At 42.2% G+C, this 14686-nt stretch overlaps 1 protein-coding gene across 3 annotated transcripts; it reads right to left on the reverse strand.

Annotated features, from left to right (window-relative positions):
• Positions 1-5538: 5538 nt before the first annotated feature.
• Positions 5539-14636, reverse strand: LOC118210636 (zinc finger protein PLAGL2-like). 3 transcript variants are annotated; one of them, XM_035386970.1, is made up of 4 exons: positions 14550-14636; positions 8082-8176; positions 7294-7783; positions 5539-7042 (listed from the first exon to the last, which is right to left on the reverse strand). In XM_035386970.1, exons 3-4 carry the CDS (start codon positions 7641-7643, stop codon positions 5827-5829), a joined length of 1566 nt encoding a protein of 521 aa, XP_035242861.1. In that variant the 5' UTR covers positions 7644-7783; positions 8082-8176; positions 14550-14636; the 3' UTR covers positions 5539-5826. The 3 variants fall into 3 exon arrangements, with proteins under 3 accessions (XP_035242861.1, XP_035242860.1, XP_035242862.1); XM_035386969.1 differs by lacking the exon at positions 14550-14636 and adding an exon at positions 13117-13254; XM_035386971.1 differs by lacking the exons at positions 8082-8176; positions 14550-14636 and having other exon boundaries at positions 7272-7387.
• Between the last annotated feature and the right edge of the window lie 50 nt (positions 14637-14686).

Genomic DNA, 14686 nt, shown 5'->3' on the forward strand with positions numbered 1-14686 from the left:
AGAGACAGGATGCTGTTTTAGTTTTTTAAACATAACTGGATGAGTTATCATCCTTGGAAAAATCAGAGAGAAGGCCAGTTTCAATTAACTAACAATGCTTCCGATTTAGAGTTTTATAGCAGGTTTGTGTGTTGTAATTACCTGGTTATTGGTGTTTTCCTAGATGAGGAGTTTTGGGCTGGAGTTTTAGGAATGAGCTTTTATAAAGGCAGCAACAAAAACTCTTAACGGTAGCTTTCATTTTAATCATTTAAACACATTACATATCAAATGTACAATGTACTATACAATGTGAGAAATATGTCTGTTTTGATCAATATATAAATCCCCTTACATTGCAGAAGCTCAGCTGGCATGTTGCAGGAAAGCAGACAATGTCCCAGAGGTATTATAGTAGTTTTCACTGATATAAAAACTCCAAATCTGTATCTGTACAGTAACAACAAACTTCAAATCTGTACAGTATTCAACTGTAGCATGAATTAAAATAAGCTATTTTTATTCATTTTTCCCTCACAAGAGTGGCCACAATTTGACAATACTTGAGAGAACAAAACAACTAAACATAAAACAAGAATCTGGAATGCAAGACTCACAATATGCAACGAAACAAACCAACGGAACACAAAAACCTTCTCCTGGCATGACAGCATGCAGGTTTCTGTTGTGGGTCAAAATGTGTCTGTCCTGTAAAAAAAATGAAATGCCCTCAGGCCTTCCAAATGGTTGCTCCTCCTTTTCGTCACTATGGCATTTCCTTCATTCATTTCTAAATTAGTCCATTAAAGAGGCACTGAGATCCAAATCTAGCATTTATATTAAGCAGTCACATTGTATTGTTTGTTTGAGACAGTGATGGAAGTCTCGCTCTCACATCAGTATGAGACAGGTGCAATTGCAAAGCAAAGGGAGAGAGCTGTTGTCTTTTGCGAGAACTTTAAAAACTTAAAACTTAAAACCAATATGTCTGAGCGTATAGTTGGGACGCACAGTGAACATCTGATACTTTTAGAAAATGTACACCAATGCCCCGCTGACACACATCAACCACACAACTGTTTTAGATTCAGTGAGTGGCATGGGGGAGGAAGCATGGGCATCGGCCCGAGTTTTTGCAGCATGGCTCCCATCAATATCATACCTGTGTCATACGTGTACAGGTTAAAGAACATATTCAGAGTCCCTTCAACCTTGTGTGCGTGCATGCGTGTGCGTGTGCGTACCTGTGTGTTTGAGAGAGACAGAGAGAAAAAATAAGTGCCAGTCACACAGGATAACCACAAAGCAGCCACGTCAAAACAGGTCTTGGCCAGTAGTTATAAAACACCTCTGAGTAGGAGTGCTGATCCAGGACCAGTGAAGCCTTTTAGCTTAAACTCATCCTGGAACCCTGCTGCTCACAGATGCTTTATGCATACAGGCCCTGCAATGAGAACTGAGCCTAGAACAGGGGAACCTTTCCCACAGGTCAAACATTAAATGGAGATGTGAGTGAATGCCCCCCAGAACAAGTCCTTTGTTCCTTGCAAGACCCCACTAACAGGTAAGGCTTTTCATAATTTCCGTCTCAAAGCAAAACCAACAAGTGCTTTCATTTGGGAAAATAAGAGCTTGAAAAACTTTTTTTTTTTTTAAACACTGCAGGAAACGCAAAGAAATGCAGCGTTTTTCTCCAGGAAGCAAGATAAAGAAAATTGTCCTGGCTAAAAAAAAAAAAATAAATAATAAAAATTCACAAAGACAAATGAAACTGAAACAAAATGACAGAAAATGCCACTGAGGTTCACAAGTTCTGAAACTCAAACAGACCAAGTGCAACACAGTATGTCCTGCTGGTACCAACACAATAGTGCAGAATACTCCGCACTTAGAAGCAGGACTCCATGTTTCACAGAAAATGGACTGAGCTAGAGCTCAAAGTGCTGAATGAGACCCAGGGAGGAGAACAAGAAAGCCAATGATGGCCTAATATCCTTCCTTTCTTTAAAGCATTTTCCATTCCTTTCAAATATTTTTTTTCTTAATTTCTTTTATAACTATTCATTTCCAGTCTTCTTTTAAAAATAATTTCCTTTATATTTTTTCTTTAAAAAAAAAAAAAACCTGTTATTTTCTTTAAAATGTTTTCCTTCTCAGTAGAAAAAACGCAGTCACAACAATGACATATGAGTTTCATTACCTAGGTCAGACAGGTCTATTCTTGTTAATGTTTTAATAAACTTTCCTGTCTTAGCAAACACAAGGTAGAAGCAGCCATGTCAAATTAATACATCTTTGTACAGTAACGCTATAAATAATCTAATTTTTGTGGGGCTATGTAACATAGCCACTATGCTACTAATCTCTCTACTTGTTTCCCCCCAGGTTTTCATTAATAAAATAAATGAGGTGATGTGTCGTTTCAAGGTCCTGTTTAAAACAAACAGATATGCAATTCATAAATCATACGACGAGAGAATGAACCGTGATCCCTGCCAGGTTTCATGTGCTTTGAATGTCAAAGAGCAGACTTCTGTGCTCCCTGTCCCAGGTCTTATAACCGGGTTTCACTCCAGAGCCCTGTGCACACAAGCGAGCAGGCGAATGGTTCAGTTCAGTCACTGCACTCTGGTACACGGATGAGCCCCACCGTGCCAGTGCCAGCTGTGGCCAGTGGCTCCATACGGTGATACGCAATTGGTGATTGCATTGGTGATTGCCCAGGGTACGGGAAAGTTCAGTCGGTTAGCGGTCCGCCTTTCATCGCTCTCCAGCGACCCCTCGCTGGCCAATCAGGTGCCCATGGACGGCATGGCAAAGCCGCATATGAAAGGCCTTTCAACTCTACGCCAGCTTGGCTGTAGCCAACAACTGTACACAGAGTAGACCAAATACATCACAAACTGCGCTCCTTTCAACCCCGTGTTCCAGGTTTTCCCGCTGCAATCACGACAGGACTGGTGATTCAGAAAAGCAGGTTTCAGTATTATTCTGAGATGTTGTGAAATTATACTTTTTGTATGTTTTGACTCGCTGTTCCTTGTGCCTTCATCATCTGAAAGTAAAAACTGCTCCTTCACTCTGGGGAGAGGGTGTGGAAGAGGTGAAAACCCTAAGTCACCTCACAGTTCAGTCTCAGCCTCCTGTGGTGTCTAGGTTTAAATAATCCACACCTTTATTGTACCATTAAAAGTAATAAGTTATTTCACAGGGCACCCTAATCTTAGTTTCATTTAGTAGTAAAGCTATTTATGATAATCTACCAGCATAAATAAGCCCTTAAAATGGGGGGATGGGGCAGCAGCAGGAAAATAACATATACACTGATGGACTGGGGTTTGTGTGATTGGATACAATCTGCCCAATCAGTTTTGTGTCTAATGTTACCACAACACCCACACACACACACTGCTACTTACTAATACATAGTCTAAACAGACCTTTGGTCACTGTCTTGGCCTGACCGAAATAAGCTCAAACTTGGTCACAGCAGCCTGGGCCATGGTAGGTCAGATCAACTGATGATACTGAGTGGGTTTCTGTCAGAATGGGCCACCTCACCAGGGGGGTCAGCCTTCACCTTAAAGGGAAACTGCCCTAAAATTGTAGTCTTGTTAGAAATATAATAAAGGACGCATAATGGCATGTGTGTCTCATGGCATGCACTGACCCAGGAAGAGAGTTCCGGGCCAATATATGCCATATTTTGTTTTGTGTGAAGCTTGGGATGTTCCTTCAGTCTATGACGTGTGCATCTGTGGCTTCAGACTGCAGGCTTCGCCTTAGGGTAGCTGACTTAACAAAAAATAGATACATCATCTCTGCTTGGTCCTTACAACTGTTCCCCTGCAGAGATGGGAAATGATAAAATCTATTTTAATTAAACTATCTACACAATATTTTTAAAAGGAGAAAATATTTTGTTTTGGCATTTTTTTTACACTGCAAAATTATTCTCAAATTCAATATATAATTTTTTATATATTTATTTTTCCCCTTGGTCTCTACTCATGCATGTCTGTGTTATCGGCTTAGTTTTTTAAATACAAAAATAGCCTAAAATATAGATTTACTTCTACTTGTCAAACAAAATCTACATTATAAACATCAAGGGGTGGGTAGCACTTTTGTTTCAATTAAGTTTTTTTTTCTTGGCTTAGTTAACTTATGATGTGCCACTGGTAAATCTGGGGTGATGGGAAAGTAAGGCTTCCTGAATCTTTAAATTCACAGAGCCATTGTACACCATCACAGGGACTCACTTGGTCGTTGTTCAAGCATGTCTGTGACTAGCAGTGCGGTGGTACCGCCCATTACTGGGATCATGAAGCACTGCTCTGCCATCACTGTGGCCATAAGAATGCTGATCTTAGCTTTAACCAGCATGAGCCCGGTGCCTCCATCGGTCCCTATAGCTAAACCGAGCCTCACTGCTGTCAATGCAGTGGCACATGTCTATTGCCCTTGCATTCTTTTTTTTGTTAAATGCTGGATATTGTGGTGCATCAGATACATAAAATGCAGCAATCACTTTTTATAATTTGGTTTAAAAACTCAAAAGCACACGCACACACACACACACACACAACAGACACTATCCTATAACTGAATCCCATACACATTTACACCCTCTCTAGAGGTGTGACTAAGGATGAATCCATCGAATGGCTCAAAACGATGTCTCTCAATGTCAGTGACCCTGTTTTGAAGGTGTTTTTTCTAAGCTTTGAGTGCTCCAGCTCTCCTTATTGCAGGTTAGTCCCTGTCAACTAATCTGGGTAAGGATCCTCACAGCAAAACTAAAAAAAATCAATCTTAACAAGCAATTTAGTCTTATTTCTATTACTTTTTGGCTGAATAAGACAAAAAGATTGCCAATGGGGTGAAATAGTTTGATTCACTTCAGGATTTGCCAATAGGGTGAGAAAATTTCACTTGTCTTTCACTTAACTTAAAACAAGCTAATATTTGAGAGAAAGAAATGCGATTTTAAGTCTCATTACAAGACTAAAAGACTTGTTAAAACACTTTTTTTTTGCAGTGTTGCTTTGTTCATCTTGGACTGTCCTGACTGAAAAACCCGTTTTGTCCAGTTTTATTAGCTGGATGAAGCACAGTTAAAATCTTTTTTTTTTTTCCAATCTCGTGGCTCATTCTTCAAACTACAAACTCATGGCCAGATTTTCAAAACTAATTCATCACTCATTCTGGCCTAGCTAGAATGAATGAAAAACAATGTACGTGAAAAATAAAAAAAGAATGGCACATCTGCTAAAGCACATTCTCAAAGTTGCGGACCAACTGCCAGCGGCAGTCAGACCAAAGCCTCTGGAACTGGGTCAGAACACTTGAGTGTACGAGAGAATGACGTGTGAAAAAAGGGAGTGGCAAAGCAGGTTCCATCTCTGCCTTTCATTACTCTATTCACACACACACACACGTTCTCTCTCTCTTGTCTGCGATCCTCTGGGGCACAAAACAGACAATAACATGTCAGGAGGGGAAAAGCAGCTCCCACATAATCTACCCCAAACTAGACTATGTGAAGGGAATAATCTCTGTGCTGATCTACACTGTCCACCATGATACTATTTTATTATTATTATTATTATTATTATTATTATTATCATCATCAATAATAAACAAGGGCAGCCTAATTTCCCAGTGAACTCTGATACTGACTCCTGGTGTGGGGGAGAGGAATAACAAAATCAAAGAAAACAGAACATGAGTCTGTTTTTCTTCTCTTTTGCAACTACATTACAAGTTTTTAAGAATCTGAGCCTTTTTGAAGCTTGAATCCCCTAGGGGAGGGGCCTGGCTCTCCCTAGGGGAGGGGCCTGGCTCTCACTGGAAGGCCTGGTGGAAGCGTGGAAGAGTGTGGCTGCTAAAGGCGTGGCCCGAAGGCTCCTGAGGTCTGGTTCGCAGAGAGGTAAGAGGTGTTGAGAGGGGCTCTGTGCCATGTGAGGTTGAGGAGGAGGAAGAGGAGGCAGAGGAAGAATTTGAGGAGGTGCTGTAGCCTGCAGTAGGGCCTCCTGCGCTCAGGGGGGCACTGTAGGGAGGTAGGCTGAGGGGAAGGAAGCTCAGAAGGTGGGTCACGTCCATGTTGGCCATGCACAGCGACTCTGCGATGGGGGCAGGGCTCTCTGCCTGCAGGCTGTGGGGGAGGTCTGAGGTGGGGGCAGAGCCCGGAGCCTCAGCCAATGGCGGGGCTGGAAGCCCACTCTGCAGGTCCATCAGGAAGCTCTCCATTTCTAGTTTCAGGTATGAGGTAGATCCCGGTAGGGTCTGGGGGGGCGGGCGGGGTGGAGGAGAGTGTGTAGGGTGCAGGTGATGGGGGTGTCGGGGGTGCAGGTGCGGGTGGGAGTGGTGGAGTGGGTTCGAGGGCTCCATGTGGCAGCCCATCCCCAAAGAGCCAGCCATCAGGGGGTGGTAAGCCCCGCCTGAAGTGGGCGTGGCCTGCAGATGGGGGCCGTAGAGGCCCATGGGGCTGTAGCTGCACATCACTGGGCTCAGCTCCTCCTTTATGGCCAGGCCCAGGGCCCCGCCCGGATCCACGCCCTGCGACTCGGCCCCACCCTTCAGCAGCTCTTGGGAGTGGCTCTTCTTGGCGTGGCGGGTGAGATGGTCCTTGCGGCCAAAGCGCTGAGTACAGAACTGGCACAGGAAGTCCTTGCGCCCCGTGTGCACCACCATGTGGCGGCGCACGTCCTTGCGGGTGTAGAAACGGCGTTCGCAGTGGGCGCACGGGTGCTTCTTCTCCTTGACCCCGCCCGCCACCCCACCTGAGTGGCCCCTCAGGTGCTCCAGCAGGGCGGGTGTGGTCTCCAGGCGCAGCAGGCACACCTTACAGGTAAGGTCCCCGTTAGCCGCGGCATGCATGGCCGCGTGGCGCTTGTAGCCCAGCTTGGTGCTGTAGCTCTTGCCGCACTCTCCACACCTGAAGGCCTCCTTGTTGGGGTCGTGTGTCTGCAGGTGGTTCTTCAGGTGGTCTTTACGGTGGAACATCTTCGCACAGACGGAGCACTGGTGTGTCTTCTGCAGGGAATGTGTGGCCATGTGCCTGGAGAGAAAGCATGGTGGGGTCATGCTCCAACGCTCAACACCCATATAGGTATAAGCTGTGTGTATGCCTGAACTGTGTCTGTGTTTACCTCAGCAGTGTGTGTGCTGTTTACCTGAGCAGCGTGTGTTGTTTACGTGAGCAGTGTGTTTGTTGTTTACCTGTGCAGTGTATGTTGTTTACCTCAGCAGTGTGTTTGTTGTTTGCCTGAGCAGTGTATGTTGTTTACCTGAGCAGTTTGTGTTGTTTACCTCAGCAGTTTGTACTTGGAGGTGAAGGCCTTCTCGCAGAATGGGTGAGAGCAAAGCAGGGGTCTGCAGGCAGGGAGGCGGAGCTTATCCTGCCCAGAACTGAGACTGCACAGACTACCACAGCCCTCACACTCACTGCTGATCCTCTCCCGCTCTAAATCCCTGTCTATCCCTTTCTCCCCGTCCCAATTCCTCTCTATCTCTCTCTCCCAATCTCCCTCTCTCTCTCTTTCCAAACCCCTCTCTACTGCTCCAACCAATTGGCACTGCCTGGCTACAGCTCCCTGTTGGTTGCTCTCTGGTATCACTGTGGTACACTGGCATGGGACACTGTTGACAACAGCTGTCATGACAACCCTAGGGTGCCAGGGCCATGAGGGTGTCGGTGTGACTCCCCTGCCTTTGAGGCTCAAATCTGGTGGGGACAGGCCTGAGAGTATGGGAGGGATAGGGGATGGAGGGGTTCAGTTACAGTTGCCAGTGTCCAAATCTGCAAAGTCAAAACAAAACCATGAGAGCAGTATGAGGTAGAACACAGGCTTTGCACAAACAAGTGTTTGAGTAGTCTGCCTCCAGTGCCATTGAGACCGCAAAACATACTTATTAGGGCATATTTGTCATCTAGTGGTTAAATGATGGTACTGTTGTTACATCGGGGGATCCATCCAATCAGAGCGTTAGGAGGGAATACTCTTTTTTAGGGCCAGAATTGACAGATGGCAGAATGGGTGAAGAATGCTAAATCTCCACAGATGAGGGTACAGCAGGGCAGGGCAGGGGGGTCCTACCTTCTGTGTGTCTGCAGTGCTGAAGGGAGATGTTTGTCACCCCCACAGTGACAGTTGAGAGTGGGGTCGGAGGCCTACAGTCCATCTTGACTGCTCTGTGGAGAAGCACAGGGAGACTCAGTCACATTCTCCCTTTTCACAGATCCCAGAGCAGCCCAGTCACATTCTCCCTTTTCACAGATCCCAGAGCAGCCCAGTCACATTCTCCTTCCCACAATGTATTAGGGAACTGGGCTTCGAACTCTGAGGTTGTATGTTCAATTCTCTGGTGGGGCACTACCACCCCTGAGCAAAGTGCCTAACCTGAATTGCGCTTCAGTATATAGCCAACTGTATGAATGGCTTGTGAATAAAATATGTGCAAGTCTCTTTGGATAAGAGGATATCCTAAATACCAAAACATTAAAATGTAAAGTGCACTGGGTACACTTAGCTCAGAAAATGCAAGAGCCACTGTGGGTAGGGTTTCATGCGTCTGGCTTCCCCTTAGTGCTGGAGATGAGAGCCTCTCTCTCACATTTGAGATCTGAATCTTATGACTCCCTCACCTCCACCATCCCCTGTGATTGTTTTATATTTTTAACACACTTCAGTTTCCTGTTCACCTCCTTATTTCCTGTAGTGACTATCTGAATCATAAAAAACACATCTCTCTTACAAAAAAGGGTGAAAGAAGGGTGTCTTGTGTTTCAATTTCTCAGACAGTTTTAACTGACCGTTTCACTTTTTGGTACTAAAATGTCACTAATCAGACTGTCACCAAGGCAAAATATAAACATTGTGTTGGATTTCCAATGAATTTGATATTTATTATAGGTGGTCACTTAAAGGCCACAGCCCCATTGCAGATAGAATTAATTGGTTTTTTTCACCTGCAAGCTCTTTCAAAAATAGCTTCCCTGTCCCACATTACTCTGAAGTCTTTCAGAGAGTATCCGGTTAATCAAAAACTAAATCACCAACTTGCGGCATCTCTTTTGAACCCCTCGTAAAAGTTTATTTTTATTCGGATTTTTCTAGATTGTGACAGGCATTTGTTTAAATGGAACCTGTGCACTGTGTGATACAATTAAACCCTTACACATCCAGTGTATGCACAGCTTCCTGTTATTCTGGTCGAAAAATGAAAGGCCTGTATTTTCTCTGGAAGGCCCTCACATTGCACTCTGGAAACGAAGGCCACAGGTCAGGGAGGAGAATATGAGCATGAGCTGTCACGTCTTTCTGGCCTCTGGGACAGGCTGGAGCTCTTACAGTCAACCCAAACCCAGCCTTGTGGCCCAGAGGCCTTTCAGTGAGCTGCTGGGTAGTGTATCGGTAGCGACACACCACACAGTTCAGACCGTGTCGTGGTGCTGACTGGGACCAGGAGTCCAACAATGGAGCATATTCCTGGCTGTAGTGCCACAGGGCGAAGGAAGGGCTCCGGTCAGCAGGGTACTATGAGAAACAGTGTCCCCTCTGGTCAGTCTGGCATCTGCAGAGTGAAAGAAGTAGCTACTGCCCATGCTGGCTAACCGTGTTTTGGAGACGTGTGCTACACGGCAGTCTCCCAAATAAGCAAAGGACACTCGAGATGAAGAGAGTTGCCTTCAATCATGACGGGGTGTCCCTAATTTGCTGAGTGAAACTAAAACAAGAAGTGAGGGGAGAGAGCTGACTGATTAAAGCATTGCCATGGTGACAGCATGCTGAGATATGGAGAGTGTTTGAGTTTTGGCAGGACTACTCGTGTATACATGCTACACAAACAGGCACACACAGTCTAAATGTACACATGGACACTTTTAACAGGATATTACTAAAACATGGAAATCTATTGCACCACACCACACCACACCCAGTACAGATTGCCATCAGAATTCTGCCCATGAAGCCATGAAGTCCTTCTGTCATGCTCTGTGATGCATTCTGGGAGCTTAAAGGTGAACACCAGTTTTTTTTTTTTACCAATTGTTGACAGATACAGCCCACAACACAGCATATTTTTGCCATTATCGCAATCTTTGTAAGGACAAAATATAATTATAAATGTATATTTAATCAAAAAAAATCAAATGCTGCTATCCATTTGCCTCAATCTCATACAAGTACAGGGCTCAGAGAGTGAAGTGGCTGACACTTCCGCCCCTGACAAGTACATTTTTAGAGCAAGCCCCAAATACTGCAAACTGTGACACGATTTGCTTCTAGTGATTTGTGAACAAACAAACCCTAAGTGGCTTATTATGAGCAGACAGGCCAACCCTAAGCTGGACCCAAAGCGCGGTCTCTGATGCAATGCTACGCACGGCTGAGCTGGGAGACTGCAGAGCGGGAGGTGACTGCTGGAAGCACATGCTCCACAGGGCATGCCGATAGCCTGCGCTCTCCTAAACTGAAGGAGGACATCACAGTGATGGGATGATTTCACATTCCCAAAAACCAAAAGCACAGTAATTATGGGCTGGTGTGGAGAGCTTTGTTTATCCAATCTGCATCACTCTGATGAGAATAACCCTGAGGTGCTCAGCGAGGCTGAAATTAGGAGATTTTTTGGTCAAGGTTTCCCTGAGTCACAGGGGGTCCGCAATAATACAACTTATCTTGCATGAATACGTTTTTATTTTTCAGTTTTTAAAGAATATATTTTACAGCCCTTACACAAAAACAAACCATGCCAAGGTGACATTACCCGCATAATACCCTTATCATTGCAACTGGGCAAAATATACATCTGATAGAGATCCAAAATACAAAACACCCTGTTTTATAGATTGATTGCTCCATATGATCAAATTTGGTCAGGCTGACAGATCCAATCTCATGTAAAGTTCCTCATATAAAAGTATCACGTCATGTCCAACATGGCAATAGTAACAAAAACACATCTATATTCTCAAACAACCAAATTTTAAGACCTGTTCTCTTTCTGCAACACTATAACATCTGAAAAATGTTTTCTCGAGGTTGCATATTGTCAGTTGAATTTGAAATTTGCCGATATGTTTGTTAGTTACATCAGAATGTTGTTAGCATATTCAAAATAAAAATATAACAAATTGAGAGCAACTTCACCAAAACATTTTAGAAAATATGTCACAACACACTGAGGTGTGCCTTTAGTGTAGTCTAATTTATACAAATTGCCCACCTCCAAGCAGCAGAAATAAACTAGCATGTTTAGTGCACAGTGAACTCTGTACTTTCTGTAAAACGTGTACTTTCTTGAGTAAACAATAGTATCGTTGTCCGTTACTAATGAACAGAATCCAAAACCTCGCTACAGATTCAATCCCAGAAATATATCTTCACTTAATGAACAGACCACACCAATGGGAAAGTGAAGAGTACAACCGGGTGTTAAATGTTGCAGTGATACGCCAAAGCAGTTCTTTACATTTAAGGTTAACGACAGTGATGCCATGACAAAAAATGCAATAATTGTCTTAAACGTGTACAGCAACTACTATTAATAGCAGAAACACGCGGTCTCGCAAAGATGCGACTTCCATTTCCTTCTTCAACACCTCGAGGCTGTGGAAGTGGGCTGCGCGCTACTGAGGGGGAGACATTTTAGAACACTTAGTAGTATTTGTAAGTTTGCTCCAACGAATAGTTATTGTTCTACGCCCTGCCCATCTCAGTTAAAATCTTTTCAATACGTCCTATTTATCCTTTACGACTAAGACCGAGTAGTTTAATTAACATGACGATCCCATCTGTTGTGCAAAGGTGAAGAATACGTGTGCATATTTCCACAATAGACCTTACTAATCAAACCCTCACCTGATAATCAAAATAAACCATTACTAATTGCATTCGTTGTGCATTTTTCTGTGAGTTTACGCACTCAGATAAACTGCAGGTGTTGCAGTCAGATTTGTTTCCTGACAACATTACATTACTACAAGATAGGTAATAACGATAAGGGATGCATTCTAAAAGTTCATTGGTACGGTTATTTTAACATCTGCGTCTAAGTGGTGAATCGCTGTTTTTTGTCTTCAGATTAGCCTACCAGTTCAATATGTGGGATGTATACTATATTTTATTCGATGCATGCTAATGAATATAGGAACTGAATCGAGTGCATTTTAGCTGAATAACTGAACCAACTCAAGCCATCAAAATAATACACTGCCTGTATTCCAACTACGGGAATTGAGCGCAAATTAACAGAAAGTTTATCAAAGTTTCAAAACAAAACAGTAAGTACGGTTTTAATTCAGATTAGTGTGTAATTTTACATTATTTTAAAGCTTTATTAGCAATCGAAAAAGCACATAATATCCAGGGAGGCATTTTGGTCTTTCCAGATCAAAGACAAACCAAACGAGAAGTAGAAACTGTGGTACAAACAACACGTGGAAATCTAATCACTGAAGAATTGATAAACCATCGAAAGGCAGCTTTGGAGCAAAGCATTCCGGGGCATAATGGTTACACCGCAATAAGCGACAGTTTATTTTTCTCAATCTTGCCGACCATGTACAAAACCTGTGCAAGAAAAATTCAGTTTTTTCTGGTAAATGACTAAATGTGATAAATGTTTTCACGCAACCAACACAGGTTAACACATTAACTACACATTAACTTCTAACTAAATTCAGCCAGATTAAATTCTAAATCTTTACACATTAAGAAATTAAACAAAAAATGGTCTCGAATATAGCCTAATTTAAAACCTCAAGAAGAGTATCAAAAAGCTCTGATCGAATAGGCTAGACGACCACGTAAATAAAATTAAATGCTTCAATGTTTTTAAATACCTCGACTGCTTACGTAAAACTAAACATCCGACCACAATAAAATAAATGCTCATCGCATGTTCAGAGATATCAACAACAGATAAGGCTACGGATTATACGCGGATATATCAACTAGATAGTTGATATCTCACAGTTTAAAAACATGCACACACCAGAAAGCTCTGCTACGTTGAAGGAACTGGCGAAAAAAGGAACTGAGCCCACCAAAAAAACTTTCCAGCACCGCACTGGTCAATTTCCGAAGAACCGGGTAACATTCCATGATCGATCCCATGCAAACCTACCGTAGCAGTCCCCACTGCACCTTTTCCGGTATTTCTTGCGCGATTCTGTTGTTGTATTATATTTTTTATTAATTTTTAAAATAATATTTATAATTTTGGGGCCTGAGTGTTTCTCTCTCCTCAGACAGCAGCGCTAGAGTTATGGTGCGCGTGCATTGTGGGAGTGTGACGTCAGACCACTTTCACAAACTTTTTAAGCTACAGGGGTTGCAATTTTTTTAAATGCCTGCCAATTCGCATATTTTTAATGAAAATATATTATGTTTGAATAAAGTAAAGTCACTCTCTGGTTGCGGTGAAAAGAAGGAAAGTAATGGTCATACAGAAATGTAAATAAATATGAGAAGGGAGATAATATGCATAAAGAATTATTTTTTATATTATAATCCTAAAACCTAACCATTGATCAATATATTTTATAGGACCTATTTTCAACTGTTTCGCCTAATACCCATGCTTAGTTCTCTAAACAAAAATGGTGTTCGTGTTAAGAAAAATGTTTGAAAAAAAAAACAGTTATTTAATATTATATATACATTTTAATAATATGTTTGATAAAGAAATATGATGGATATTGGCTAGGGTTGTCTTTACATTTACATAGGCCTAACTGATCCAATAGTTTATTGGCGATATATAGCCTATACTTCGTTCTTTCTTCTGCTTTTTGTTTGTTTGAATAAATGTTTTAGGCTAGGCTATATACAATATATCGTCCAAATGGAAGGCTGTCTGTTTAGTAAACAACATACCATGTCTTAATTCGTTTAAAGAAATTAATTAGGCTATTTTTCATTCGTTTGGGCGGTCTTTAAAAATACTTTCCAATTGTTTTATGTTTGTTTGTTGATAATAATTTTCATAATACATATCATCTGATTCATACATTTTAAACTTTAATACAATATATTCTACGATCATATGCAGCTGTTTTAAAATTTTTATTTTTAATAGTATATGTTGTTAGAACATTTTACCATCTCTATTACCTAAGTACACGTGTGTTTAAGCTAACATTAAAAAAACAATTTCCAAATATTGTATTAGAAATAAAATGGTAATAAGAAGCCCATGCGCTATTCGTTATATTTTTGTTCACTATTTATTGACATAATTTGTTTAAATAAAATTGACATTCTATCCATAAATTTAAAAGCTGACAAAAATAAACTAAACGATAACTAATACAATTTGTTGACATTTAAACCTCCTTTTTTCTTTTAAATATTGAAATTCAAGAACGCTGGAAATGAAGTATTCTGTTTCACCACAAATGTTCTAAAACATTAAGCCCTGCATGAGATGGGAGAGTGCGTTGTTTCTGAGGGATGTCAGCAAAGGGTCCCGCGTGCGGTGCGCCCTGCTGGGATAGTTTCATCTTATGTTTTGGGGAGAAAGAATTACTTCCAGGTCACATCAACTCATTTCCTCACCCACTCTCCACAGTCACTCTCGTCGCTGGTGTGAAGCAATGAGTGGGGGGTGGATAGGAACAGATAGGGTCTTCCATTGGCATCTCCGCTTGGCCTGTGGAGGTGAAAGGAAAGCAATAATTCTGTTTGTTTTCCGC

The sequence above is a fragment of the Anguilla anguilla genome, chromosome 13 (genome assembly GCF_013347855.1).
Source record: "Anguilla anguilla isolate fAngAng1 chromosome 13, fAngAng1.pri, whole genome shotgun sequence".
Classification (NCBI taxonomy): Eukaryota; Metazoa; Chordata; class Actinopteri; order Anguilliformes; family Anguillidae; genus Anguilla; species Anguilla anguilla.